We start from the raw sequence: 27,873 nt of genomic DNA, 5'->3' as shown, positions 1-27,873 counted from the left end.
TTCTGATTCCTCTATCAAAAAAATAAATGAATCAAAAGAAGGGCAAAGAGAGACATGGAAGGACAGAATGATTATTGAAGAACGTTGGGAGTCTGAGGTAGGAAAGCAAGGAGAGGCCAACCAGGACCAAGAGTCATGGGAATAGTGAATGAGGGGAAGATAAGAACTGTGTCTCAGGTGAAAAAAAAAAGGAAGAAAGAAAAAACACACCTGGATAATCAGGAATGTGAACTGCCAGCAGACCTCATGAGGAAGAGGTTAGATTCACAGCTGGGGTGAGCAGGATGATAGCAACAGGAAAATGACACTTATCAGTAGGGTTAGCAGGTGAGAGATGCAAGGATGATTATCTCAGAAATCCTGAAACATGAGATAAAAATTAAGACTATCTAAAAAGTAGAGCTTCCTTCAAAAGGCAGAATATAGAACTTTATTGGGATTTATATGGCTTATATGGGAAAATGAAGGGAACTGGGGCTGAGTTCTTAGAGGTTATTAGACATAAATGCTGTGTGTGTGTGTGTGTGGCCAGAGAGTGAAGTCAATCCAAGTGGGCAGTTTTAGAAAGGCATAAGACATATATTTGATTTTGCTGTAGATGTTGAGTAAAGCTTTAGTATGTTCTATGTGTTGCCATAAAAATTATTTGTGGCTTATCTCAAACTCGTCTGAGTTGGGCACCTCAAGTTTCATCTGGTGACCATCACAGGGATTGCAACAACAAATGTTTACAGAGATGTGGAAGGCCTCTTCTCAGGGGAAGTGGGATAGGAGGCACAGTGGGGCCAGAGTAGTCTGGAACACCCGCGCACATTTCTGGTGGAAGTTGATTGACATCCAGAGATGGCCAGGGATGTCTAATGTTTTACTATTTTCAATGAGAACAGAAGTGTGTATTCTTAATGTGTGCGATCCCAATTTTGAGAGTGGGCAGTAATGGAAGAAAACACTGTTGATAGTAAAGCAGTCCTGTGGTACCACAAGACATATAGGCCCCTAGTTTGCAGCCTCTGATCTAATCTGTGGGATGGGTGGGGCAGGTTTTACCCTCTTAACTAGGAATGATGGCAAGCTGCAAGGCCATGGTAAGTAGTAGTCAGTTGAGGGAAGGGACAGCAACAGGGGATTAAATTCCCCATGCAAAAACTAAGATAGATAGCTTCTCTGGTCAAACTCCACAGTCTTCTTCCAGAGCCTCAGCGCCAAAACGCCACACAGGACATTTCCTTGCAGCTGGGGACCAACTAATGTCCTCAAGGTGAATCTGGTGCCGGCTGAACGGGACCTCAGGCACGCCCTTCTCAGCACAAAAACGCTAATTGGAATTTCGAAGACTTTCGTCAGAAATTTGTGGGCGGAAACTTCCTGGGGTTGCTAAGAGCCTTTTGAGGCTTCTCAGCCTCGGATGCAAAGTGAGTGGGTGTCTCACAGAGAAGTAAAGAGAGAAAGAGGTGTTTCCCTTGACAGTGGAAACTTTATAAAGAGAACTCACCCGACTTCTCTGGAACAGTCAGCGTCAGGAGCTCTGTTCTCCACACTTCAAGAGTCTCCGCAAGATTGAGAGAAGAAAATCCTTTCCTGGGGCTGGGTGCCATGCAACAGCCCTTGGATTATCCATGTCCCCAAATTTATTGGGTGGACAACAGTGCCACCTCTGCTTGGGCTCCTCCAGGGTCAGTTTTTCCCTCTCCATCTTCTGTGCCTGAAAAGCCGGACGAAAGGAGACTACCACCACCTCCACCGCTACCACCTCCATCACAACCACCACCACCACCGCCATCACCGCCATCACTGCCTCCACCGCCCCCTCTAAAGAAGACGAAGGACCACAACATAGACCTTTGGCTACCGGTGGTGTTTCTGATGGTGCTGGCGGCTTTGGTTGGACTAGGGTTAGGAATGTATCAGCTCTTCCATCTGCAGAAGGAGCTGGCAGAACTCCGTGAGGTAAGCCTGGAACGGGCATTAATAAGGCCCCCAAGTCCCTGGGTGCAACACGACTTTGCTGTATGTGGGCCATTGCGTTGCTTGCAATGATTTGGGTGTATGTTTGCTTGTTTATTTGTTTGTTTTAATGGTAAAGATCATTTAATCCTCTCCTTTTAGGAAAGGGTTGTTATATTATTTCTATTCCATAGTTGGAGAAACAGGCTCATTCTCCAAAGATATGTGGGTCGCGACCCCTCAGGATGGTTGAATGACTTTTGCATGGGTTGCACATCAGATATTCTGGATATCAGATATTTACATTGTGGTTCATAACAGTAGCAAAATTACAGTTCTGAAGTAACAAAATAATTTTATGTTCGGGGATCATCACAACATGAGGAACTATATTAAAGGTTTGAACCATTAGGAAGGTTGAGAACCACTAGTCAAAGGGAATAGTTTCTATCTTTTAGAGAATCCGAGGCAAATAGTTAATTCTTTCTCAGTTGTCAAGAGGATGTTGAGCTTTTTACAGCTTCACATTTAGCGATTCAAGGGTAAAAAAAAAAATCAATTTCGAATTTTTCTTCAAAGTGTAGACTAAATCTGTTTGGAAAGACTTGGAAGTCTTAGTACTGCTCTGAACACCATTGTGTGGCCCAATCTAAGTCAAGCCAAGATCCAAAGTATCTGAATTCTCTCTCTAGGGAATGGTGGGATTTTTCTGCCTGCTTGGCTTAAATAATTCCATTATTTATTGTATGAATCTTTCTCTTTCACCAGTTCACCAACCAAAGCCTTAAAGTATCAACTTTCGAAAAGCAAACACGTAAGTACTTTTATGTGTGTCTTTTGGGTTCCCCGAAGTGGTCCTCAACACTGAACAACGTTGGGAGGATGCCTAGGAGTCTGCTCCAGTCTTGGGATTGTGATTCCTAGGCAAACGATCCTGGGGACCTTAGACTCTGAGATCAGCCTGGTTCTGTGAAACACAGGAAATGTTGGATGCCGTTTATTGTTCAATAGTCATGTATTTCAAAGAACACCACACATAACTCAAAGGAACTTGGACTTGGCTTTGGAAAGAGACAAACATATAGCTCTGGACCTTTTCCCCTGGCTCCTTCCTTGGGCATATTGGTCCCATCTCTCTTGGTGGTAACTGTGATTCCTCAGGACAGTAGAGGAGTAGAGGCAGACACAAATGTTTCTGAGGATGTCCTCCCCTCTTTTCAAACTAAAAGTAATTACTCACGAATCAAGCTGTATGTTTTAATTATTTTCTATGATACAACAATTTTAAGAAGTAGGCTCATTCATTTGATTAGTGTGCTTTTTCTGAAATTGTAAGAAGCTTGGGGAAGACTTTAGACATTGTTCATAGGACTATACACCTTTCCCACAGAGGACTTAAGATACCTTTGATGAGTCTGAGGATAAAACACCCACCACCACCACACACAGGTGTATTAGATCCAGGCTAAGGGGAAGATGACAGGTTTGAACATAACATCTCAGAGCATGGTTCCGGAGAGTTCAGAATCTGCATTGTTTGTCTTGGAGTCAAGTTAATGAAGCTTTAAATTTGAATTAGAAAGGAGCTTATAGAGAAAGTGGTCTATTGTCTATTTTCAAAAAGGTACAAAATACTGGATCAGTTAGGTGCAATGCCCAAGCTTCTTGGTATGAAACTGGCTCTAGGAGAACAGTCTCCTCCATGCCTCGTTATCTACAGGGCTTTCTGAGTCATAGAGAAACTCCTACCTCTCATTAATGGCCCTGAAATGATAAAAAACAAAACAAAAAACAATAAGCAGTTACCTTTGCAAAGGCAATAGAGCAGCTTTATCCTAATAACTTTGAAGAAAGCTGAAGGGCAACAGACAACGATGGCCATGCACTAAGGAGAGCTGGCTCCGTATTCAGAAAATGATCACTCAGCTCCTGCCCGAGAATACATGCTCTTGCAGGGGCCACTCTGGTGTGCTCTGGCTTTTAGCTCCACATTCAAGTCTCTAAGAACCAGAAAGTCCAGATTACGCAGGCACAGTGGAAATAACTTGTTAGAAAAATGAAACCTCTCAGGATTTCTAAAGTGAAATCACTTTGAAAATTAGTGGAATGTGGCTTGTGTACTGGTGTTAATCACTCCCAGTCACCCACTCCATGGAGTCATTTTAGTGAACAAAGGTCAAATGGACAGATGAGTCAGGTCTACCTACCCTAGTAGTTATCGTCTTTATATCATGGTAGATGGCCAGAAAGTGATAAACTGTCACAAGGAAGTCAGAATAGTAACTTTACTACTAAGAGAAGCTGATTTAAAGAAAGGGATATTTATTTCTTCCATCAAACTCACAAAAACAAGAAAACAAAGATTTTCAGATATATGAGAGAACAAAAGGCCGTATCTGGTACAAGTTTCATCCAGCATGCATGGAAATTGCTGTAAGTATCCTGAAGAACACTAGGAAAGTTCATGCCAAGGGTTTGAATTGTTGGTTTGCTTTGCAATCTTAAAAGATTTTCTTTGGAAAATAGTTGGAGGTATAGATAAAAATTTATCTCTGTAGTGAAGTGTTCATCTCTTCCTTCTTTCCTCCCTCCCTCCCTCCCTCCCTCCCTCTCTCTCTCTCTCTCTCTCTCTCTCTCTCTCTCTCTCTCTCTCTCTCTCTCTCTTTCTCATCTTGAAGGTATGCACCACTACCACTTGGCTTTTTCTTTTTTTTATAAGATTTATTAATTTTGTTCTATGTGCGTTGGTGTTTTGCAAGCATGTCTGTATGAGGGTGCCAGATCCCCTGGAACTGGAGTTGAAGACAGTTGTGAGCGGCCATGTGGTTGCTGGGAATGGAACTCAGGACCTCTGGAGGTGCAGTTAGTGCTCTTAACCTCTGAGTCATTTCTCTAGCCCTATTTATCAGTTTCTTATAAAACAACAGTTTGAAAGAAACCTAGCTCTCAGAGTGGGGAGATGTGTTGAATACATCGTGGCACATTAATAGGAGACCACCCTGAATGGCACTAAAGCACCTAGTAGGACCAGTTAGTAGGACTTTTAATGCCATGAATATTGTGTACTTTGTATTGTTAGGTAAACAGACAAGTTATCAAAAGCAGTTTTTAGATCAATACTCACTATGAAGTACATATGCATGTTTTTAACTTCGAAGAATCACAAAACAATATAGGAAGTGATTTTTCTAGAAGATACTATAGCTATTATAGATTTTTCTTTTCAGACATTTATTTATTTTATTGTGTGTTTGCATACACGTGTACATATGTATGCGCCACAGCTTGTTTGTGGAGGTCAGAGGACAACGGATAGGGTTGGTTCTCTCTTTTCACCTGTGGGTTCCAGGGATCAAACTCAGTCCTCAGGCTTGGAAGCAAGTGCCTCAGTCATCTAGCCAGCACTATTTACTTGTATGCTGCTGCCTTCCCCACTGTTAGGTAACTGATATTTTATTCATATATAAGGATTTTAGAGAACCACCTATGACCGAGGCTGAGTCTTAGTTGGTGTTGGAGGATGAGAGAAGGATGGATGTCTGTTCTCATGGACCTTATAGCGCAGTGGAGAAGATGAACATAAACGAGTCAACAATACAGTTTCCCGCAGAATCAAGGGTGATTCAAAGCAGAGTGGTCTGGACAAGTCCTTTATAAGGTTGTCTATGCTGATGCATGAAGTTGCATGTATGGGTCACGGAGCAGAGAGAACATTCCACATTGCACATGGAAAGAGCCTGGGGCAGGAAAGAGTCTTTTTTTTTTTTTTTTGTATTTCTAGACATTTCTAAGGCCTATCCAGCAGATAATCATAGGAGTGTATTTTATGAGAGTAACATTGTACTTGTCTCTGTGAGAAATATAAAGATAAGCAACATGTGGTTCTCTGCTCCATTTCCTGTTAGTGCATGGCAGAATGCCAGGTCATCTGCTCAGGTGGTTTGTGGTATATATGAGGTCCAGTCTTGCCTATCCTATTCACTCACACTTCCTTCAAGATCTGTTCTTCTAGGTGCCTGAGAGGTCATGATTGTTTAGATAATGTTTTCAGTAGACTGAAATATTTTCATACCCCATGTATATTTTATAGTCTAGTCCCAAATCTGAAGTGGACAAGTACCTTCCTATAAATATTTTTTGAATGTATTCATTAGCTCAACTTATGAAGCCTAGTACTAGATTTCTACCTTAGCTGAAATATTTAAAATTAGAGAAACAGTGTTTATTTGAAAAGATATGTCAGTTTTCGTGGCTCTGATTTTATTTACTGATGCTATGCTAGACAAGGCTAAAGGCTCTTGTGACTTTACTATATAGTAAAATAATGTTAGAGAAAGACTTGGTAGCCAGGATCCCAAAGTCCAGCAGTGTTAACACTAGTTTAGACTGTAAATGGTTTATTCCAGAGAGCTGCTATTTTCCCGGACAAGAAGGAAATAAAGACGTTTTGATAGTTGCCCCAGCAAGGAGGAGGCACACTACAAGAGAGGCAGACAAAGGGATCTTAGGCTTCAAAGGTTGAGAGGTTATATTTGACAAATGGTGTGGAAGGGTTTCCCAGAGGAAGAGCAGTGTAAGGTTGTCATTAGAGAACTTATGGGAATTTAGCACAGAGATCTCATCTGAAGGGTGTTCCAGACAGAATGAGCAAAAGCCCAGAGAAAGGGAAGAAGGGGGCATAGTCAGGTCATAGGATTCATGCTGTGTGCGAGTATCTGATAGGATGGAGTAGGGAGAGTAAGGCTGATGCCATGTTTCAGAGAACATCAGGCTACAGCGACAAGATGGAATAAAATTGTGGACAGCCTCTTGGTCCATAAGGAGGTCTTAATATAATCAATTTGGGAGTAGACTGTAGAATAGCGGCCAAGAGATGAATGAGTCCTCTTTTCTAGACTCCATCAGTCAGCAGATCGGGGTGTACAGAACCCTGGATTCACAGTTAGCCTGAGGTGTCCCTTGCATCTACTGTTATAGTCAATCAGCTTCTAGTATCTTTTGCCAATTATAATTAGGCAATAATCTTAATCTAAAGGGGCCAAGGGAAGTCCTAAATGAAGTAACTGAAATGGCTACTTTGTGCAGCAAAGTTTGTGTTCACTATGTTTTATCATTATATAATTTATGTATAAATGTCTTTCCCTATCTTGTCTTTTTAAACTATTTTTGAATTACAGACTCCCATGAGTCCCACAGTTTAGATTTTCTTAATAATGAGTATTTCTTCCTATGCTCTGAACATCTTATATTTAAATGATGGGTATAGTTTCAGTCAAGATGGTAATTGGCATCTATCATAATAAATTTCATATGCCTTTTATCTCTCTGTCATGCAGAACACCAGAGTCGACCCTCTGAAAAACAAGAGCCGAGGTGTGTGGCCCACTTAACAGGTTTGTGTCTGGAAGGACTGGGTGAGGACAGAAAGTCTTTGGGAAAATGTCAGCTGCCATTCTGGACATTCTGACCTTTTGTTAAGGAGGGGCCCGCAGTTTTGCCTTGGAAGTTTAGCTTGTCAAATCTGTGAGACTCTCTGGCTGAAAGTTCCTCTCTGGTTTATTACAGGCAACCCCAGCTCAAGGTCCGTCCTTCTGGAGTGGGAAGACACATATGGAATTGCTCTGATCTCCGGAGTGAAGTATAAGAATGGTGGCCTAGTGATCAATGACTCTGGGTTGTACTTTGTATATTCCAAAGTATACTTCCGGGGTCAGTCTTGCAAAAACCAGCCCCTAAATCACAAGGTCTACCTGAGGAACTCTAAGTATCCTGGGGATCTGGTGCTAATGGAGGAGAAGAAGTTGAACTACTGCACTACTGGCCAGATGTGGGCCCACAGCAGCTATCTGGGGGCAGTATTCAATCTTACCAGTGCCGACCATTTGTATGTCAACATATCTCAACTCTCTCTTATTAATTTTGAGGAATCCAAGACCTTTTTTGGATTATATAAGCTTTAAAAGAAAAAGCACTTTAGAGTTATCTGTTATTCCTTGTCATGGGTACTAGGAATATTGTCTTGCATGAGAGTCTTCTTAAGACCAATTGAGATTAATTGAAACTGAGCCACAAAGACGTCGTGATCACAAGGTTCAACAGGTCAGCTATCCTTCATTTCCCAGAGGTCCATGGAGTGGTCCCTACCACTCCCATCATGAGCCAGATGGAAGGACAACTGTGGCCAAGGAACATAGAACTTTGGGCTGCCACGTGCTGATACAGAGGCACGGAGAAGGAACTGTCTGATGCTAAATGGCCAAGAGAATTTTAGCCATTGAAGAGGACACTTTTAAACTCACCTTTCAGGGTGGGTCTGCTTACTACCTCAGAAAAGGCCATCTTTTAGACACATAGTTGTGATCTGAAAATACAAGGGATGGGAAAGGGGGCCGGGTTTGAATGATAAGCTACAGACTGAAAGAGGCCAATGTCCCATTGGCAGCATCTTTACTTTTAACTGGTGTTTTTCTGAGCCAACCTTTGATGGTAACAGAGAAATAAGAGGGATGTGTACCTCCAGTGCAATGGTGTCTGTGTGTGTTTGTATGTACAAGAGAGCAGACAAACTCATATGAATAGAATGTATACATTACAAAGTACATATCAGAAGCATGTGTGTTACATTTGATGGTAGATATCTAAATGTTTCTTGGCAATAAACTCTAATAGTCTTCAAAAATCTTTTATTATCAGCTGCTGATGCTGTTTTCCTTGAATATAACTAGTATTTATATATTTTGTGCATCTTAGTGAAGGAAAGACAAATAAAAATTCTATTGTAGATCATAAAAAATACAGTGTTTGGAAAACAGTGAGATGTGCTTGTTGTTTCTGTTCTCCATGGTTTCTTCATCCACAGTGACTTTGGAGCATGATGAGAAGTTGTAAAGGTGAGTGGAGCTGTGTGACAAGTTCTCCCCTCGTTGTCAGTTTGTTTGTTTCTTCCCCCTCTCTCTAGTTACTTTCCTCTGGACCTCACATTACTCTGAGGTTTGATTACCAACAATGTCAATGTCAATGACAAGCTGACCCAAATTTCCACATATTTGATGGCAACTCATCTTCTCTGGGGGCAAAGCCATGGCAAAGTGGAAAGGATACATGCTTTGTAGTAGAAGGCCTGGAGCTGAGCTTTGTTCTTCTTCTTAGCTCACTTTGCAGTGGGGTAGATCACATGCCCTCTGATGTGCAGAAGAGCTGGTACCATTGCAGCCTCTTTATAATGTGTATGTTTAATAGAACTTTGTGCAGACTATCCAAAGGGGATTGGAAGCCACAGATGGGAGAGGAAGTTAAAAAGAAAACTGAAACATACCCCAATCCCTAACACTAGATACAAGAAAGATATTACTAGGTAACCAACATTTCCAGGAATTAAATAGGGGAGGAAGAAGGGAAAGTGCCAAGTCAACAGAGGCCAAACTGCCATTCAAAAGAGTCAACAAATGTTTCCTGAAATGTGAGGGACAAAACCAAAGCTTCAGGTTGGAAAGTATCAGCATCTCATCTTCAGACTCTTCTGTCTGACATCTGTTTTGGGTAGGTTGGTTCCTTTATGGAGAATGTCTGGGAGGTATTTGGTCTTTAGTTGTAGATTTATTTTTCCAGCTATTATGATGAAATCCCCTTCATCTTTTCCCTTATATTTTGACTTCAATCATCAAAGATGCCTATTCCAAGGGTCATGGGATGTTTTCTGGATATTTTTAAAAAATATTTCATATTGTTTATTTACTTTATTTTATGTGCACTGGTGTGAAGGCGTCAGATCCCCTGGAACTGGATCTTCAGACAGTTGTGAGCTGCCATGTGGGTGCTGGGAACTGAACCCAGGTCCTGTGGAAGAGCAGTCAGTGCTCTTAACTGCTGAGCCATCTCTCCAGCCCCTTTTCTGGATATTTTTATGTTCTTTGTCAAAGGGCATTTCTAGACAATCGTACTAGAGCAAAGAAGAGGTGAGAATGGGGCAGAAGCATCTTGAGATTGGTGGATGTTATAACCTGCCAGTCAAATTACCCTCATATTCATCTCTTAAAGGTGCCTTTGGGGTATAGTAATAGCTCACTACACTTGAAGTATTCTGGCACTTGGCCTTTTGGTAAAGATCAAGTATAGTATTAATTCCAGTGAGGAGATGCTACCAATGCCTTTAGAAACCTTAAGTTGTTTTTCTTTAATTTAAAACACAAGGAATGTTAAAACCAAAATGCGTTTGAATGTATTCATTGAAAATGGGATCTCCCCCATTGCTTCTTAGCGAAAGATGATTAAACACGAAGTTCAACACAGACGTACACAGTAAAGTCACTTCGAGTTCAACAGTTTGAGGTTTTCTTTTCTAACATCTAACAACACACAACACCCCTTCTTTTTTAGCCCCTCAGACTGGTGGCTTTGTGTTCTCTGAAGTAGGTTTTTTTCTGACCGCAGCTTAACAGGAAAGAGGTCTTCTGTGGCCATCATCAGAAGGGTATCTATTCTGAGCCTCTTTCAGAAGAGGGAAATGGAGGGGGACGCCTGGCCCCTTAAACCAAACTAGATGTTTGCCTTTATGGGTTAAGCCTAAGACATGCCCTGGCCTTTATTGAAAGAAGTGCAGAGGCCATGTGTTAAATTATATATATTTATAGGGGCCTGGGTAGAAGTTCTACTTTATGGGCTCCTTTACCTAATGTGATAGGTCACGAGTGATCTAGAAAACGAGAGGCAGATCACATCACTTACGGTGTTTGTACTCAGCAGTGAGCCCAGCTGAGAGGTGATGAAGCCTTTGATGGTGCCAGGGACCTTTAGGGTTTCTGATTGGAAACCCGTCAGACTTGGCCACGTAGGTGCTTAAGCAGGTGTCTTGTTCCTTGCAGTTCACTTAGAAGGTAGCAGAGTGTCATCTCAATGGTGACCTGCTCACCTCTGTCCCCAGATCCGCCAAACTGTGACACAGTTCTCCATACTCCTGAAAATGCATCTTCAGAATAAGGCAATGCAACTTCCATCCTGTTCCACTCAGAGGTTTCCTCAGAGCTGTGGGGTCACCCTTTCTTCCAATTCTATAGAAGGACAGACACGAACCTCATGCTCATGTTCTATAGGAGCTCTAATCTTCACATTTTCTAAGACTGTCAAGGGAGATCCCCATTCTCTATAAATGGGCAATGCCCATTGTAGCAGGTTTCCTGGCTCCCGTGAGTTCTAGCTATGGGTGCTCTCCTGGGACACTTGCCACTCTCACTGTAGAGTACTTTATTGCTTTCAAGGCATCCTTACAACAATGTGTGTAGACAAAGCTTACAGAAGGTGTACAGTAATGCAAGAAGATAGAGTTATGTATGATACACATAGTATAAGCTACATGTAGAATTGAGTATTAGATGTCACTGTTTCCAAACTCACAAATACCTCCTCAAGTAGACACTCAAAATTCTGGTATTTAAAGTAAGTATTTGGCATTCATTTATTCTACAAGTGTTTTTTGCTTGTTTTTGTTGACTGATTTTATCCTTTGACAATTTCATGCATGTATATAATGTAAGCTGATTACTTTCTCCCTATACTCTTCATTAATTCCTTTCAACCTCCCTTTACCCCTTACCAGTCCCATTCTAAGACTTTCAGTTTTGTTTTGTGATTCATTTAGTTTAGCCCAGGCCAGCTACGTGAACAATTAGAGTTGATCTATTTGAGTTTGGTGGGGCCATCAGTGAAAATACAACTGAAGGCAATTACTACCTCTCTCCATGCATCTATCAGTAGCGAACTGTTCATCAGGGAAGGACAGGGATGTATGGAACGCTCCTCTATCTGTGTTTGACTTTGTTGATGGGCCTAGTCTGGTGCAGCTCCAATGCAAACATATGCAGGTATCGTGGATCTATGGTACAATTGCCATGTCTTACCCAGATGATAGCATTCTGCAGCCCCTCTCTCGATCTTCTGGCCCTGACACTCTTTCTAGCCCTCTTTCATAATATTCTCTGAGTCTTATGAGTATGGTATAAATATCCTGTTTAGAATTGAGCACTCATTCATCACTTGTCCCCAGCACTTCGTATACAATGAACCTCTTCACTCACTACCATTCACCGAGAAAAGAAGCTTCTCTGATTAAGGAGCCACATTTGTCTATGGGTATGTTATAAATATTTATAAGACAGTTTGCTGCTATAAAAATTTAGTTTAAACCATAATATCCAACTTCCCCTGCTAGGGTCTATGATTCCCCCAGTAAGGATTTTTGTTTGTTTGTTTTTTAACCAGATTTATATTACTAGAATGGCTTCCCTCCTATGAAGCAAGTCTCAAATCCAGTTGAAGAGTTGTTTGTTACATCTGTAATGAAAGTGCCACTATAGCACAAACGGGTGCATCTTGCCTGGAAGTTAGCAAGAGTCCTTTTTTGTTTTTTGAATGTCAACCATATAGGAGAAAATTTCCTAGAGGATGCAATAATTGAGCTCTTTATGGGGTTTATTTTAATGACAAAGTGGAAAACAGGCAAGAAAAAAAATAAAAAATGTATAGCTGTTATTCATATACTTAGGAGACCAAGGTAGGAGGATTGCAGGGTGAAGTGAGTTTGGGTTACATGAGTTCCTGTTGTCAAGGAGAAAGCACACAAATATTTAATGTCATGTGGTGGTAAGCGTTATGAAGAAAATTGGGTAAGGTGGCAGAGTGATAGAAAAATGGTTATTGGAAATAGGGAAAACAAGGCACACAGATATCTAGGGCAGAGCACCACAAGCAGAGAAGTTGCACTTGCAGAACGTTAAGATAGAAAGTTGTTAGGTTTTATCCTAGTGTACTATAGACTTGTATGTTGATCCTTGAAGTGGTGGCTTGGGGATGTAGGACCTAACTACTAAGAGGTTGCTGGGCTATGAAAGCAGAGCCCTCATGAATGGATTTATTTTATTTTTTGCAGCACTAGACTGATAATCGGTCCACTATGTTTTCATTTCCCTTTTGTAAATGTGTGCTCTTGTCCTTTCACTTTCTGCCAGGTTACAGAAGCACAGAGACTGTCGTCAGATGCCACCACTATGTCCTGCTCATAGTTATGCCCAACTTATGCCTATGGCCTTCCCAGCCTTTACAACTACATTCTTCACCTTATAAGCTACTCAACCTGTGGCACTGTATTGGAGCAATAGAAAACAGAGTTAGAGTAACTATATAGATAGAGATCACAGGATCTTAGAGTTGTTCTTAGTTTTTCTCTAGCTTCTTCCTAAGAGTTATGTACTCCCTGCTTCCATCTGACACCCAGAACAACCACTCTGCTGTCAGTAGCAACTGGTTTGTCTCAAGGTAAGAAAGGAAGAGATTGAGCTCAGGATAAGAAGGCCTGGGTTGTGTCCAGACTCTGCTACTTGACTAACTATGTGTATGATTTAAGTAAATCCCATGAACACTGTGAGATTCCTATTCTTTGTGTGTGTGTGCTTCAGCCAAGACTATTTTTTATTTAAAAAGTCTTTTTCATATAATATATTTTGACTGTGTTTTTCTTTCTGAATTCTTCCCAGATCCTTCCTACCTCCTTACCTACCCAACTTTATGTTACCCCTCTCTAAAACAAATAAGCAAACAAATATAAAACCGACTCTCTCTCTCTCTCTCTCTCTCTCTCTCTCTCTCTCTCTCTCTCTCTCTCTCTCACACACACACACACACACACACACACACACACACACACACACACACACCACCTCACCAAAGCAGACATCAAAATAAATGAGTAAACGACCAATAAGACCAAAAATGCTCACACAAAGAAAAAGGAATCAAAAGCCCACACCAATACCATTGAGTTTGTTTGATGTTGTCCGACTGCTCCTGGGCATGGGGCCTGCCCTGATGTGTGTTTTATGTAAGACTACATTGGAGAAAGTTGATTTTTCTTTTGTCAGTGGGTATCAGTTACAGGTAGCTTCTAGGTTAGAGGTGGGTGTCCACGTCCACTCCCCTCCCTTAGTGCTGGAACTCCTGCTTCACCCTGTGCAGGTCTGAGCATTCCACCACTTTTTTAGCCCTCTATAGAAACGCTGTTGATGCCCAACAAGAGAAAATCACTTCATAACTTGGAAAGACTACTGGCGGGAGACCAGTGGCACCGCCGCAGTACTTAAGAACTTTCTTCATAGTCATGAGTAGATAACTTTCTGGGCAAGTGAGAAGGCTCTGCAGGCAAAGGTACTTTCCTTATAAAGCTAGTGACCTGAGGTTAATCCACAGAAATTGTGCAAAGGTGGGAAGAGAAAACTGGCTCCACAAAGTTCTCTTCTCACCTCCACATATGTACTGCATACACATACACCATGTATTTATAAACACATACACAGAGAAAATTTAGATTTCTTTCTCTTTGATTTTTTTTCATAAGATCCATATAGAAATACCTCATCAGCTGTAAAAATTACCTGGATGAGCAGCAGATAGGAAAATATCATTTTCTGAGGTATGAAAGTAAAAGAATACAATTTTATATTAACCATAGTCTTTAAAAATTATTTTATAACTCTTGCTCTTATTTTTAAGCATGTCATTATACATATAAGAACAACTGGTCATGTCAGACTAGTATACATGATAATTGAGATGCTGAATATATTCTGTGCTCATTGGTTTAGTATCATTAATATTTTAATTTGCATACAAAATAATGGGACTCGTAGCATACTCATAATCCATATCATGTACTTTGTTCATATTAATTTTCAGTTATCTTCTCTTGTTCCTCTCTCTCTTTCCTACCAGTCCTTTCCCCCCTTCTAATTTCTAGTCATAATACATATACTTAAATCTATGTTCTCAATCTGAAATAAGTCATTATACTTGTCCATTTGGCTTTTTGAATCTGGTTTATTTTGCCTAACATGATAATCTACAGTTGCTCCCATTTTCCTGCAGATAGGATTAGCTGTCCTGATGATTATGTCTTCTTATTACTAAACTACAATTTTAAAAGATTATAATTAAATATTTAATTGGGGTAACATGACATTTAAGCTTAGTACTATCCTTGATGGTAGCTGCCCTCTTCATTAAGCCTGGGATCATATCAGGAGATGAGAGCTGCCAAGGGAATCCCCCTCCTCCAGTACAGCTCGTCATAGAGGGACCAGAACCTCTTCGTTCTCATGTTATAGCCCCACTTTCTGTGGCTGAACCACTTCAAAGCCCATGTGAAGTTTTGGTAAGAGACACCCTCGATACTATCACCCTTTAAAGTGTTCGAAAATGTAAGGCAGGCAAGACAAGAACCATTGCAAATGAGACAACAGTCATTTGTTGGAGTTGCCAAGGCTCCTATGAGCATGGATAGATCTTTTGGGTTCACACACCACCCTGTTACAACCCAACACTGTTCTTACTCTACTTCTAATCTGTAGCAAAAATACGTATACAATTTTTTGGAAGGAAAAGTTCTAGAGGTTGTCAATCATTGAAAGAGAAGGTGCATGAAAAGTTCATGGAGTTACAAATAGACTTTTTCTGGCCTTAAATAAATGAACTAAGATCCCTAGACCTTTACCAAAAATATTAAAGTGTAGACTGAAGAGACTTTAAATTCTTTGAGAAGAGACAACACCCTTTAACTAGCTGGTGAGAAAGAGACACGGAGGTGTTAAACAGAACTCTGAAGTGTGAGCTCTAATGGAAGAATTATCTCAACCTCAGCATCCTCTTTGCATCATTTAGGTGGCTGTATTCTGGTTTCTAAGAAATTCGAAGGCTTCTGCAGGGGTCTGGGAAGGGTGATGACGAGAAGAAACCAACAAGGATGGAGTCTGCTCAGAGTTCCTCTAGAGTTGTGTTTTGGGGATCCTTTTGTTGCTGACTAGGCTGGCCAGCCAGCTTTTCCAACCTGTCCAGTGAATGTGAAGATTGCTTCTGCTCTAGCAGGGAATGTAGCAGGCGTCGAGGTGAGCGCATACTGGATTCACATTTGCTCAGGAATGCCTTTCTGCCTTACAGTCAAGTTTATATATGGTTCACTGGATGGGTAAATAGGACCTTTAACTGAAAAGTGATAGAACATTTACTATAAGACTTATTGTTGCCCTCAGAGCATGGATATGCACATGGTAAGAATGCATTGCCTCTCTTTGAATGAGAGTTATATAAAGTGCCTATATTTAGGTTAGGTCGTCCTCATAACAGCCACCTTAGCCAGGCATTACTGACTGCAGCTTGTGAGAAAGCCGTTAGACATTTGCAGAAATTATCTTGCAGAGTAGCAGAGTTAGAACTCAAGAATAGGCTTTTCAGGATAAAGACTGTTACCCATGTATCATTTTGCCATATAGCCTCATTATAATTACCAATATTCAATTATTTAACAACCACTTGTTAAGTACATGCTAGGAATCAAGTATGTTTGTTTGCGGGGTAGAATGGTGAACAAAAAAAAATGATGTTGATTATTCTTTTATTAATTTTTATTTTGGGTCCTGGAGAGCAAACCCAGGACTGGGAACTTGCTAGACAAACCCCATTATTACTAAGTACACCCACAAATTCTGGTTCATTCTTATTAAGCTTAATCCTAAATGTGGGAGAGAGAGAGAGAGAGAGAGAGAGAGAGAGAGAGAGAGAGAGAGAGAAACTAAACAAGAAAATAAGCACACAAACTTAAAAATTACTAGGCAATGATAAATTCCATTTTGAGAATTAAAATAAATAAGAGACTAGATAATTACACTAGAGAGAGGAGTCTCTAAGGAAGAAAGTAATAAACTTGTGTAAATACAGTCAAAATACATGATATGAATGTATAAAAATGCCTTCACGAAACCCCTTACTTTATATATTCAATATATGCTAGTGATTATAGCAAATAGAGTATCAATGAAAAAGAACAATGTAGAGATGAAGATGTAGTTTAGGAGTATAATGCCTGTGGGAGTCACTGGGTTTTGTTCCTAGCACCGTCATAATAACAAAATCATAAGATAGCATACATAAAATAAAATGATAATACAACCACTGGGTAGAGAGCATCGTATAGAGCAGAAATAGTCTTCTGTGGGCCAGCTTTGGGCATTTTGGATCAAACAATCCATGAAGGCAGAGGATTGTACAGCCCATAGCAGTATGCTTTTGGGAGCATTCCTAATGCCAGGCTTAATCTACCTGTCATTGTGATATCAAACATCTGGGCTGATTTCCAGATTCCCGACTGGAGGGGTCTTTCTCCTCTCTTCTTGCTGAAAGCCGCTAGCTGATGGATCTAAAACAGGAATGTACTTCGTATGTAGGATGGATAGAACGAAGAACCATGTGGCTGGACTCCTGGGGATGGCAAGAAATGGATGCTGGAGAAGTAAGCAGGGTGACAACCGGGCAGTGCTTTGGAAGCTGGGAGGAGGAGTTCCAGCTATATCGATAGGACTGAGGGAAGCTGCAGGAAAGAGTCAGCGAAGGGGAATGGCGGAGAAATGGAAAATGTTGCTACACATTTTGACAGCAGAGCTTTCAGGTCTGATGATGGGGTGTTGGGTGCACTGGAAAGAGATGAATCAAGGATCACGCCCACCCATTCTCTGTTTCCTTTATAGCACTTACCATAATTATTTCCTAGACTTATTTTTCTATTTGTCTGTTTCTCCAATGAGATCCACAGCTGTTTTTATTCTGGTGCTAAGATTAGGTGCCCCAATAAAAAATAAAAACAATAAAAATATCTCCTCTCCACACAAGCAGAGCTTCCTTCGTCTTAGTGCACATAGTCCGTCATTTCCCTAAAGGTACTTAGGTTGCTCTCAAATTTTTATTCTTTCAAAAAAGTTTACAGTGACTATGTTTATGTGTCAATATTTCTGCTACTCTTCCCTTAGGAAAGAATTAAATGGTCTAAACACATACTGTTACTACGACGTCTAAACTGTTAGTCAAACTGTTATTTAAAATGTATCACTTCATACTGTTTCCTTATTACAATTTACATTTAAAAAGTACTTGGGATGTTGGTATTTTTATTTTTATTTATTTTTTATTTTTTGCCAGTGAATTATCCAATATGATTTTATCCTTTAAAAATTAGGCTGTTGTGTTTTCTTCAATGGTGCATGATTTTTTTTGTGTGTGTTAATATAGCATATAACATCAGTTGTGTGTGACAGCTATTTCCTCCAAATATATCATCTGCCTGTTAATTTTTTCCATGTAGAAATGTATAAGTTTTGAAAGCACACCTTTTTCTGCCTTCTATAGCTTCTTAGACTTACCTCATTTTATAATTATAACTTTTTTTTCTTCTGTGTTTTGGCTCCACAATGCCTTTAAAATCCGTGTTGGTCCAGTGTGGTGGAGGGAGAGAATGGGATTTTCAGAAGCCAGAACCGAACACAGCAGCTTTTGCTGCTTTGAAACGACACCATTGTCTTAGTCTCGGCTCCCCTTGACGCTGATGTCTGGTCTGTCTCTCCTCTGGACCTCCTGAAAACTGTACTACTGGCTCTAACAGCTGTGTCTTTACAACATTTTCCTTCAGAGTCCTCTGGTAACTTTTGTTTGGAGAAAATTGATTCTTCCTTTCCCAGAGGGTGGAAGTGACAGTTCAGTTGTCAACCTTAACCTTTGCTCTAGTGGTTAAGTTTTTATTCATTTAAAAATTATAACAAGATAAAATATAAGATAAAACAAAAATTGTCACATCCAAGTTGGGCAAGACAAACCAGCAGAAAAAAAAGAGATCAAGAGAAGGTATTAGAATCAGACTCACTTATCCACACACTCAGGGAACCCATAAAAAATGTACAATTTTATATATGGTCACTTTACAGGAACCTTTTGTTAGAAATATTCTAGCCTTAAATGACTGAATTTTCTTATTTTCTTGGGCATGGCTTTCATATCTGTGACCCCAAACCATCTAATCCTGCTTCCTCAGGAGCTCGGACTTTCGGATAGCCAAGGTTAGAAATATGTAATAAAACGTTAACTCTTAGGTAAGGGGTTGGGCCCAGTAGGAGGGGCTCAGCAATCCTTATTTCTTACTCCCTTTTGTCTTCAAATCAGTCCTTTAACTTTTCCGCTCTGCCGAGCAGCTGTGCTGGGCTTTCTAGATCCCCAGAGGCTTTGGTGTGGGTGGTGGGAGGTCAGGGGAGAGCAGGCAGGACTTCCGGTCCTTTCCTTCACCCCTTCTTCCCTTACACCATAGCACCGAAGCAGCTGCAAGCTAGCCTGGCTTTGTATAATCCATGAGTTCACACGTTAATGGTAGACTGGTGATATCAAACACATCCAAAATTCCAAGGGACAGATACTATGGGTGGAAAAAAACACAAAATATCATAGGAAGACCAAGAAGGGGCCCTTAAGTCAGCCTTGGTGAGCAAGAAGGAAGGTCTCTCAGGGAAAACCAGTCAGGCAGACCACTAGTCTGGCAAAAGCAAGAGGCCCTTCTTCAAAGTAGAAAGTCAAGAAGGGATGCCTAAAAGTTGCCCTCTGACCTCTAAAAACTCTCTGTGTCATGTGGTGGCCATCCCTCCCACCACACATTTCTTGATACAAGATACAAGCAGCTAGAGCACAGGGTATTTGTGGAAGAGCTGCAAGCACTGTAGCAGTAGGACGAGTCATGAAGGGTTTTGCACAGGCCCCAGTGATGTAACATTTACTTAAAACATCTTCTATTCACCTGTAAATTCCCTTGCCCTGGCACAATGAACTGAGATGGTTCCACCTTAGTGAAGGGCTATTCTAGAAACATTTTCTAAAGTGTGATTCTATTAGTCTATGAACAGCCAGGATGAAACTCTTTCTCTTCAGGTCTGTATCCTGAACCTCCGACACCTGGTCCATAGTAGTACTCAATGCACTTTTACTTCCTCAATGATGAAAAGAATCATATTCTTAGTGACCATGTGGCAACATATTATTTTGAATTAAGAACTTGTGTTTCTGGACTATCATTTAGTCTAAGTCTCAATGGATTCCAATAATCAAGCTAAGCACAAGTATGATTGATTTGGAAAGGTTGATGATGGGACTTTCTTATCCAATATGGGAAAATGTCTACTTCTAGAGAAGAAAGACAATAAAATCTCAAGAGTAAGAAATGTCAGTAGTACCAAGGCTGAGAACCTCTGAACTAATGCTTCCAACCATTGATGAGCTTTGCTTGACACAAATATTCTGCAAATTTGTTATTTAGTCTGTTTATTGTTTCAAATTTGGTGAAGATCCCTTTATCATCATCTAGCCATACTTGATTACTCTGAGATTCTCATTTTAGAATGATATAATGGCTAGCAGTAGACTGGGATGGTAGGAAGAAGGGTCAGAAAAATATAAGTTTCTTTGCATCACTGAAGTCCGGGTAGTTGAGATTTGGTAATATTTAGCAATTAAGTAGTTGCTACAGGTAAGCCCATGTCTGAAGCTGAGACTTTCTTACTGAATGGGCGATTGTGCTAGTCATTAAATAAAAGAAAAAATGAGAGGAGAAGAGATTTAAGAGGCCGAGTTTGAGACAAAACTATCACTCAGCAAGTATTTTCTTCCATTAGAATAATTTTCTTGAGCCTTTGATGTGTTTGAATGACTTTGCTTGCCTACTGGGAAGTAGAGGAAATTTGGTTGGGTTTTCTTTCTTCTTTCTTTCTTTCTTTCTTTCTTTCTTTCTTTCTTTCTTTCTTTTCTTTTTTCTTTCCTTTAATGAGGCACTGCATATTTCTTCTTGGGGAATTTCCACCATAAGAAGAATATATCCCTTCAATCTGGGCTCCATAACCCATGTGCACACAGAGATCTGAACTTCTCTCACAGCCTAGAACAGAGCTTCCCAAGCAAGTCCAATCCGGATGAACTGAAGTCAGCCTGCTGTTCATGAGCTGGAGAATCAATGTTTTTCATCACTGCCTTTTGAGAATTATTTTTTTTTGTGAATTGTTTTTGTGAAACATTAATAGGGTGGCAACTTTTAAAGCTGAAGGATATACACATGAAATCATATAGTAGAGAATTGTATACACAGATCTCACAATCAGATGATGATGATGAAGTAAAGATGGATAACGTACTAGAGACAGAACCACAGGTGATATTGACATATCAACCATCTTTCTGTTGGACATGCTTGACTCTCAGCAGTGGTGGTGGCTTCTATTGGACATGCCGGATCCTTAGTAGTTTGGTGACTTCTGTTAGACATGCTTGACTCTCAGTAGTGATGGTAGATATTCAGTGATGGGTATTACCAGCTTTAAAATGTAAATCAGGATGTAGACACAATAAGAATCCTCTGCCTGTACTACTGAATTATTTAAAACTAAGTTAGTCACACAGACTGTGGATTGTCTAAACCTAGTTAAAAAAATTACATCATTTCTGATTCAGAGTAAAATTTGCTATTCTGGATTTGAAGGAAAGTAATTCCCACTTCTCTTGACTTTCTACTCTAGCTTTTGACTGAATTATATCTCTACAACAAAAGCTCTCTAGACTCATAAATCAGTCATTATTAGATACCACTTAATATCTCCCCTGGAGATAAATTTGTCCATTTTTATTAATCTTTTCTCAACATTAAATCAAAATAATATGTCCTGACCAGCAGGATACGAATCAGGAGCCGGACCCTGAAGGAGAGGAATGGGAGGGACAAGAGACACGAGAAATGGACAGCAAGTCTGTATTCTGATTAAGCTGCAAATTTTATTTTTTCTCAGGAGCATTATATAGCAAAAAGGGCAGGTGGGTGGGTAGTTTGCCAGAATGTCAGGTCTGGAGACATCCAGGGCTGAAAGGAAGTGATAAGGAAATGCTGAGGGTCTGTAAATGTTTATTAACAGGGGAAATGCTAATTACTTCTGGAGCCTGCAGGTCAGCAGGCATACTTAACTCACAGGGGAAGATAAGGGTTATTTCCTGGGCCCAGAACTTGCCCTAAAGAGGTGAATATCTTAATTTGTGAACTAAAATGGCTTGACTATAACAAAATATAGGTCTTTGCTCCCAGCAATAATGGATTGTTTTTCCTTTAAAATATTGAAAAGCTCATTTTATTTCATGAGATTGGAGATTTTTATTTTATGTTAATGTTCTATCTTTTCCTCCCTGGTATTTTTCTCTCTTCTTCTCCTCCCCTCCCTTCCCTCCCTTTCCTTATTCTCTCCTCTCCTCCTCTCCTCTTCTTCTTTCCACTCTTGTGTCCTTCCTCCACAACTGTAAAGGTTTTCCTCTCTCCCTTTCCTTCCTTCCTCTTTCCCTCCCTGTCTTTTCCCCCTGTATTTCTCTTCCTTTCTCTCTCTCTCTCTCTCTCTCTCTCTCTCTCNTATACACGTGTCAGAGTGTGCATGCTTGTTTGTACACCTGTGCAGGCCAGATGTTTGACACTGGTCATCTCCCTTATTTGTTATCCATCTTGTATTTTGAGACAGAGTCTCTTATTGAATATGGAGCTTGCCAATGTGGAGTACAGTGCTGTGGGATGAACTTAGGTCCTCGTTGTTATATAGCAAACACTTTGTTGACAAAGTCATGTCCTCAGTCTACCCTTCCTTCCTTCCTTCCTTCCTTCCTTCCTTCCTTCCTTCCTTCCTTCCTTCCTTCCTTCCTTCCTCTATCCCTCCCTCTCTCCCTTCCTCCCTTTCTCCCTCTCTTCTTTCCTTCCTTCCCTCTTTCTTGTCTTTCTTCCTCCCACAGTTATAAATGTTTACTTTCCATTTTAATTGCCACAGTTTTTATGTGCCAGAATTACAGTCATACCATGGACCACAAATATATTTTATCTTGATGGGGCCCGGACCCTCTGCTCCCTGTCTAGATGGGACAGAACAACTGAATTTAAATTAAACCTCACTCCGTGGGTTGATCTAGCTAACCTTAGAGAAACATCTTCTATGGAGGAACAAACTGAAATGAATTGTTTAATGCAGGGAAGGAAGACAGAATAAAGGCCGTGCCATTTCTTACTCTGAGGCTGTGACTTGGCTGAAACCTGCAGCAGAACAGGGGAGCCCTAGTAGACGGGGGATTATGAGGAAGCAGACACCTTTGACTTTAGAAATAGCATCTCCCAGTTTGGAAATTGATGCAATTAGTCTGGCTTTGAGCACTCTGGGGTTGAAGTCAAGGTGTTTTCATATGGTGTCCACTTGGCATGACTGACACATGAGGAAGATGTAAGATACGTGATTATGATATGTATTATACATGGTTAGGGCTTACCTGAGATTTTGAAGTTTTGAGAGATGATGGGGAATATGGACTGGAAAACTTTGGAGGCTGAGGATTGAACCTTGGCTTGTGTCAGCCCTGTCAGATGATGGAGTAAAACCAGTGAAAGAGAAAGGTTAGCTTATAGAGCTAGAGAGTTGTGGCAATATAGCCCCTTTCATGCAAATGATTGGCAGAATTCTGAGAAGGAACGTGTGGTTATTAATGTCTGGGACTAATGAAAGATCAGGAGGCTGAGAAGTGAGTAGAAGTCATGTGACTAGATGACCAAAACCACTGGGTCCATTGGAGACAGTTTCAGTAAGAGGGTGCAGATGGAGACTGAGCACTTAGGATTAGAAAGTGACTCTGTGGCGAGGAAATGGGAGACGAGGACAGGCAAGGTTTCCAAAAACATCGGCAGGAAGTGAAGAGAGAGAGGAAGTCTAGAATGTAGTCACTGTGAGCTGGGAAAGAAACTCTGGAGTTCTTCACTTCTGGTTCTGCGTTTAGTGCATTTGCGCTATGATCAGCTTTGCTTTTAAAGCATAATTTGGAATCATTTCTGTTCCGACTCTAATGCATGCTTTGATGTGTAATTTTTACTTTTGTTTTTGTGTTCATTGTTTTCTGAAAGTTGCTGCCTGAGTTGTTTAAGCTTTAGGTACCCAAATCCGGATAACCCCCAGCAAGGAATTGTGTTCCTGTCTTCTGTCCCATCTTCTCAGGTTGAAGACCAGTTTGTGTAGAGATGAGAACTGATTCTCCAATGACCACACCAGCATGGTGGTCCCAGCCAAGCAGATACACTTGTCTGGTGACTGAATGCTGACGGGGTATTTGAAACCCGCTTTTTTTTTTCTAAGCTTTTCATTAGCACAATCGCTAGATCAGATTTGTTATTAATAGTGTGGAAGATTACCTTAATGGGCGAGATTAAATAACTGTTTTTTGTTTGTTTTGTTTTTGTTCCAAAGAACATGGGTGAGGGACTTCATGGGGATGGAGGGGCAGAAGGAGAAAGTGGCAATAGTGAGGCGAATGGATCTGAGAGGACCCTGAAGTGGACAGGATGAGAGGTTTTGTGCTGGTCAGTGTTCTAGGATAAAATGGCATGGTTTCCTGCAGATGGCAGGACACGGGATCATCTGACAAGAAAAGGGAAGAAATCAAGTTGAACCCTGGAGGGTTTGCAGAGGCAAGTGTGGGAAGGTAAGGGTGATGTCAAGTGTGGGTGTGGCCACCTCAGAGTCACAGAGACCTCACTCACAGGAAGCCTGCTGATCACTGACTCATTGTGTGGCCAGCTCTTCCTGTGTGTTAGTTTCCTCTCTCTAAGTAAGATGAAAAGAGCTACATAGGGCTGTGGGAACCCAAACTAAGCAAAATAACCTCCAAAACACTGGTGCTGTATAAAAGTCATCCGTGGTTTCTATGGTAATAAGCTTGGGCTAAAGTTAAATAACAAAGTAATTAAAATGCTATCAAGTAAGAAGCCCCCCCCCCCATTGATTAGCAAAATGCTTCCTGTGTTCCTTCCCTCTTTCCTTCCTTCTTTATTATTCTGAGGACTATCACTAAAAAAAAAAATAATATCTTGAAGAAAAATCAAAAGCAAGCCTCAGGGTTGCTCACTGCCATGAGAATGTGGAATTAGGTACACCCTCTTTGCAGTAGGAAAAGAAACGATGAGTAAATATTGGTTCTGCCATTCAAGATAAGATCTGCTGAGTGCACACCGTGAGCTGGTCTTTTGGTAGTGCTTAGGTTGCAGACTTGTAAAGGGTAGATTTAGCTGCAAAGAAGTGAGAAGAAAGCTGCACAGCCAGTAGTGATTGCATGAAGCAGAGGTTCTCTATCACTGAGGGAGATAACCAGTGCTCTGTGAGGTCAGGCAAACCGGCCACGAAAGCTCCGAAGCCGGTGAGAACCCGGCATACAACAGCTTCTAGCAGGGTAGAATGGGGAGGTTCTTAGGAGCCGACACAGGGTAGCAGGATATGGAGAATTGCTCCACTCTGGCAATATGCCTCAGGTCAGACTATTCAAATGACAGTTTTGATGACAGATTCACCTTTATGTGTCCCAGGGGTTTTCCCCAGACTTTTCCCCCACTGGGAGCCTTAACAAAGATTTCTGCTCAATCCATTTTGTTGTCTAAAAGAATTCAGTGGCTTGCAACTGATTATGAATATGCAAAATATTCACCAACTTCTGGACTATGAAGATTTGCATGGTCCTCACTCACCTGGAGTTTCCATTCACCCAGTTGACCCTATCAATTGTCCTGTGACCCCTACTGTCTAGGTGTCTGTGGAAAGCCCTCCTTTCTAAGGGTCTGTAATGGCCAGCTCATCTAGGTAGATTCTTCATATTCCATTAAAATGTTCTTCGTCATTTACATGCTGTCACTAAAAATTATTTCAATATTAACTGAAGTAGTAACATTTATTGAGTTTTACTGTGACACTATGCTCTTTTCTTATTAAGTATTGCCTTATTTGGTCTTACCACGGAAGATCTGTTGTTATTATATCTGTTGCATTGAAATACAACAGAAACCAAGCAAACTGGCCCAGGAAACACGTCTAACACCATCACGACAAGCTTAGGAGTAAGGATCTTAGATTCTGTACCATTAAATATACTGTTCTAGGGAATCTTAAGTCAAGTTGACTTAAGCTGGAGTTGCCTGAAAGGAAGAAACTACAACTGAGACAATGCCTCCATGAGATCCAGCTGTAGGGCGTTTCCTTAATCAGTGATTGATGGGTGAGGGGCCCAGCCAATTGTGGGTGGTGTCATCCTTTAGTTGTTGGTCCTGGGTTCTGTGAGAAAACAGGCTGAACAAGCCATGGTTAGCAAATCAGTAAGAAGCTGCCCTCAGTGGCCTCTAAATCAGTTCCTGCCTCTGGGTTCTCGCCCTGCTTGAGTTCCTGTCCTGACTTTCTTCAGTGATGAACAGTGATGTGGAAGTGTAAGCCAAATAACCCCTTTCCTTTCTAACTTGCTTTTGGTCACGGTGTTTCATCGCAGCACTAGAACACATGGCCGGATAATTTTAAATGCTGCCCTTTGAATGTTTACAATTTCACACAGTATTAGGAAGTGACCATGCATTTCTTTCGGACTGGAGTTGTGTTTCTGCATTTTCAAGTAATCTGGTACATTAAACTAAAACTTTCTTGATCACATTTCTTTTTGTCACTCATGATATCAGATCCGTGGTCTTTAGGAAAGGGGAAGCCTAAAGGGGCTTTCTTGCTTATCTACTCACCAAATTTTTCTTGTACATAATGTATGTGATAGCAATGAACTTGTGTTCTAGATGTGGGGGGTGTTCCAAGGCAATGAACCACAGACATTTCGCCTGGGGATGTCACTGAAAAGCATCTTCAGACTCAGGAGAACGTTGATGGGGCCCGAGACTCTGCATTTCTAGTAAGCTTCCAGGTGAAGCGGATCCGATTTGTTGAAGATCAAACTCTGAATAGTAAGATCTTAGAAACAGTGTAATACAGTCCATTCAACTCTCCACAACCTCATCCTTCCCCGAATTTATTCAGAATTTGTGGCCAACAATATTTGTCTTTTATAAACCCAGGATTCTAACTGGATTGAATAACTTCTTCCTTTATATCACTATTATTGATTTTTTTCTCTTTGTAATGGGTTACTAGAATAGAAAGTGATATCTATTTACTAAACAGTTTAAAGATATGTGCTGATATGGGGGGCCATTCAAGGGTAAGTTCTGATTGACACTGTGACTTTGGGTAAACCACATCCATTTAGAAACAAGGCAGTCTTGACCTTGCTAAGTACCACATAATATTCCCAATCATCTCTACTCTGAACTGTAGGAGGGAGAGTCTCTGGGGTAGAAGGTGGTCCATGTGTTTCTGAGGTGGGGTTGTGGATTAAGACCTTGCACCTGATAAGATGGACTTGGCAGAGATTTTAAAGAAGGCAGAGAACAGTAATGCCCTTGGATTGTGTAAGCACCAATATACTGGCCCTTTTGTCCCCGGAGTTGAGTAACTGTGACAGAGAAGCTTCGGAACAAATTGTAAATAGACAAATCATTTTGAAATCTCATGTCGGTCAATGTTGTGACTTCTCAACTCAAGGAACCTTTAATATTACGTCTGAGAAGAAACAAGAAATTATTAGTCATCTTAACACTAGGTACCCTCACCTCTTTGATCCTGTGAGTGGTTCTTATAAGACACACCCATTATTAGCAGAGGAGCGGGGATATGGCGACTGTTCAGATAGATGGTCAGGGGTCGGCAGACTACTAGTTGCCTTTGATTTTAAGAGAGTGGTCTCCAGCCATAAGCACTGTCTTCCTGGCTTAACCTGGATGCAGAAGAAAGAAATGCTTTTGTAGGTGAGAATGTAGAAATGTAGAAACACTTCTACACATTAACATCTATGCACCATCTTTCCAGTTCTGTAGCCTTAAAACTTCACATAAGGAGAAAGAAACAAGAGGAGCTTGGTGGATTTCCCAGCTCAGAACCACTCAGGCTACTCATAGGTGAGATACTTATTCTCGTGTGTGTGTGTGTGTGTGTATGTGTGTGTGTGTCCAAAGAAGAGAAATGTGTTCACAGTGTGCAGAATATAACAGGCAAAGAGAGGCCCCAGACTTCGCCCATCCACAGTCGCCATCCCAGCCTCTATGGCATACCTAGCACTGTCTTAGTATTCTGAACCCCTTCCAAGATGTCACTACAGGCAGTCAGGCACGGTTTGCCC

The 27,873-nt window shown here is 40.9% G+C and overlaps 1 protein-coding gene across 1 annotated transcript; it reads left to right on the top strand.

Annotated features, from left to right (window-relative positions):
* Positions 1-1,444: 1,444 nt before the first annotated feature.
* Faslg (Fas ligand) lies at positions 1,445-8,688 on the top strand. The gene is made up of 4 exons (XM_050158372.1): positions 1,445-1,947; positions 2,713-2,758; positions 7,281-7,337; positions 7,510-8,688. Exons 1-4 carry the CDS (start codon positions 1,594-1,596, stop codon positions 7,902-7,904), a joined length of 852 nt encoding a protein of 283 aa, XP_050014329.1. The 5' UTR covers positions 1,445-1,593; the 3' UTR covers positions 7,905-8,688.
* The last annotated feature ends 19,185 nt before the right edge of the window (positions 8,689-27,873 follow it).

Source organism: Alexandromys fortis, unplaced genomic scaffold (assembly GCF_014885135.2).
Source record: "Alexandromys fortis isolate MF-2015 unplaced genomic scaffold, M_Fortis_MF-2015_v1.1 scaffold_97, whole genome shotgun sequence".
NCBI classification, from domain to species: Eukaryota; Metazoa; Chordata; class Mammalia; order Rodentia; family Cricetidae; genus Alexandromys; species Alexandromys fortis.
The sequence above is the reverse complement of the archived record's forward strand: the minus strand, read 5'-3'. Positions and strand labels throughout refer to the sequence as shown.

Coding starts and splice junctions, on each gene's coding strand:
- Faslg (XM_050158372.1), top strand. CDS start 1,594: ATGCAACAGCCCTTGGATTATCCATGTCCCCAAATTTATTGGGTGGAC. Junction 2,759..7,280: donor AACTTTCGAAAAGCAAACAC/GTAAGTACTTTT, acceptor TCTGTCATGCAG/AACACCAGAGTCGACCCTCT. Junction 7,338..7,509: donor GTGTGTGGCCCACTTAACAG/GTTTGTGTCTGG, acceptor GGTTTATTACAG/GCAACCCCAGCTCAAGGTCC.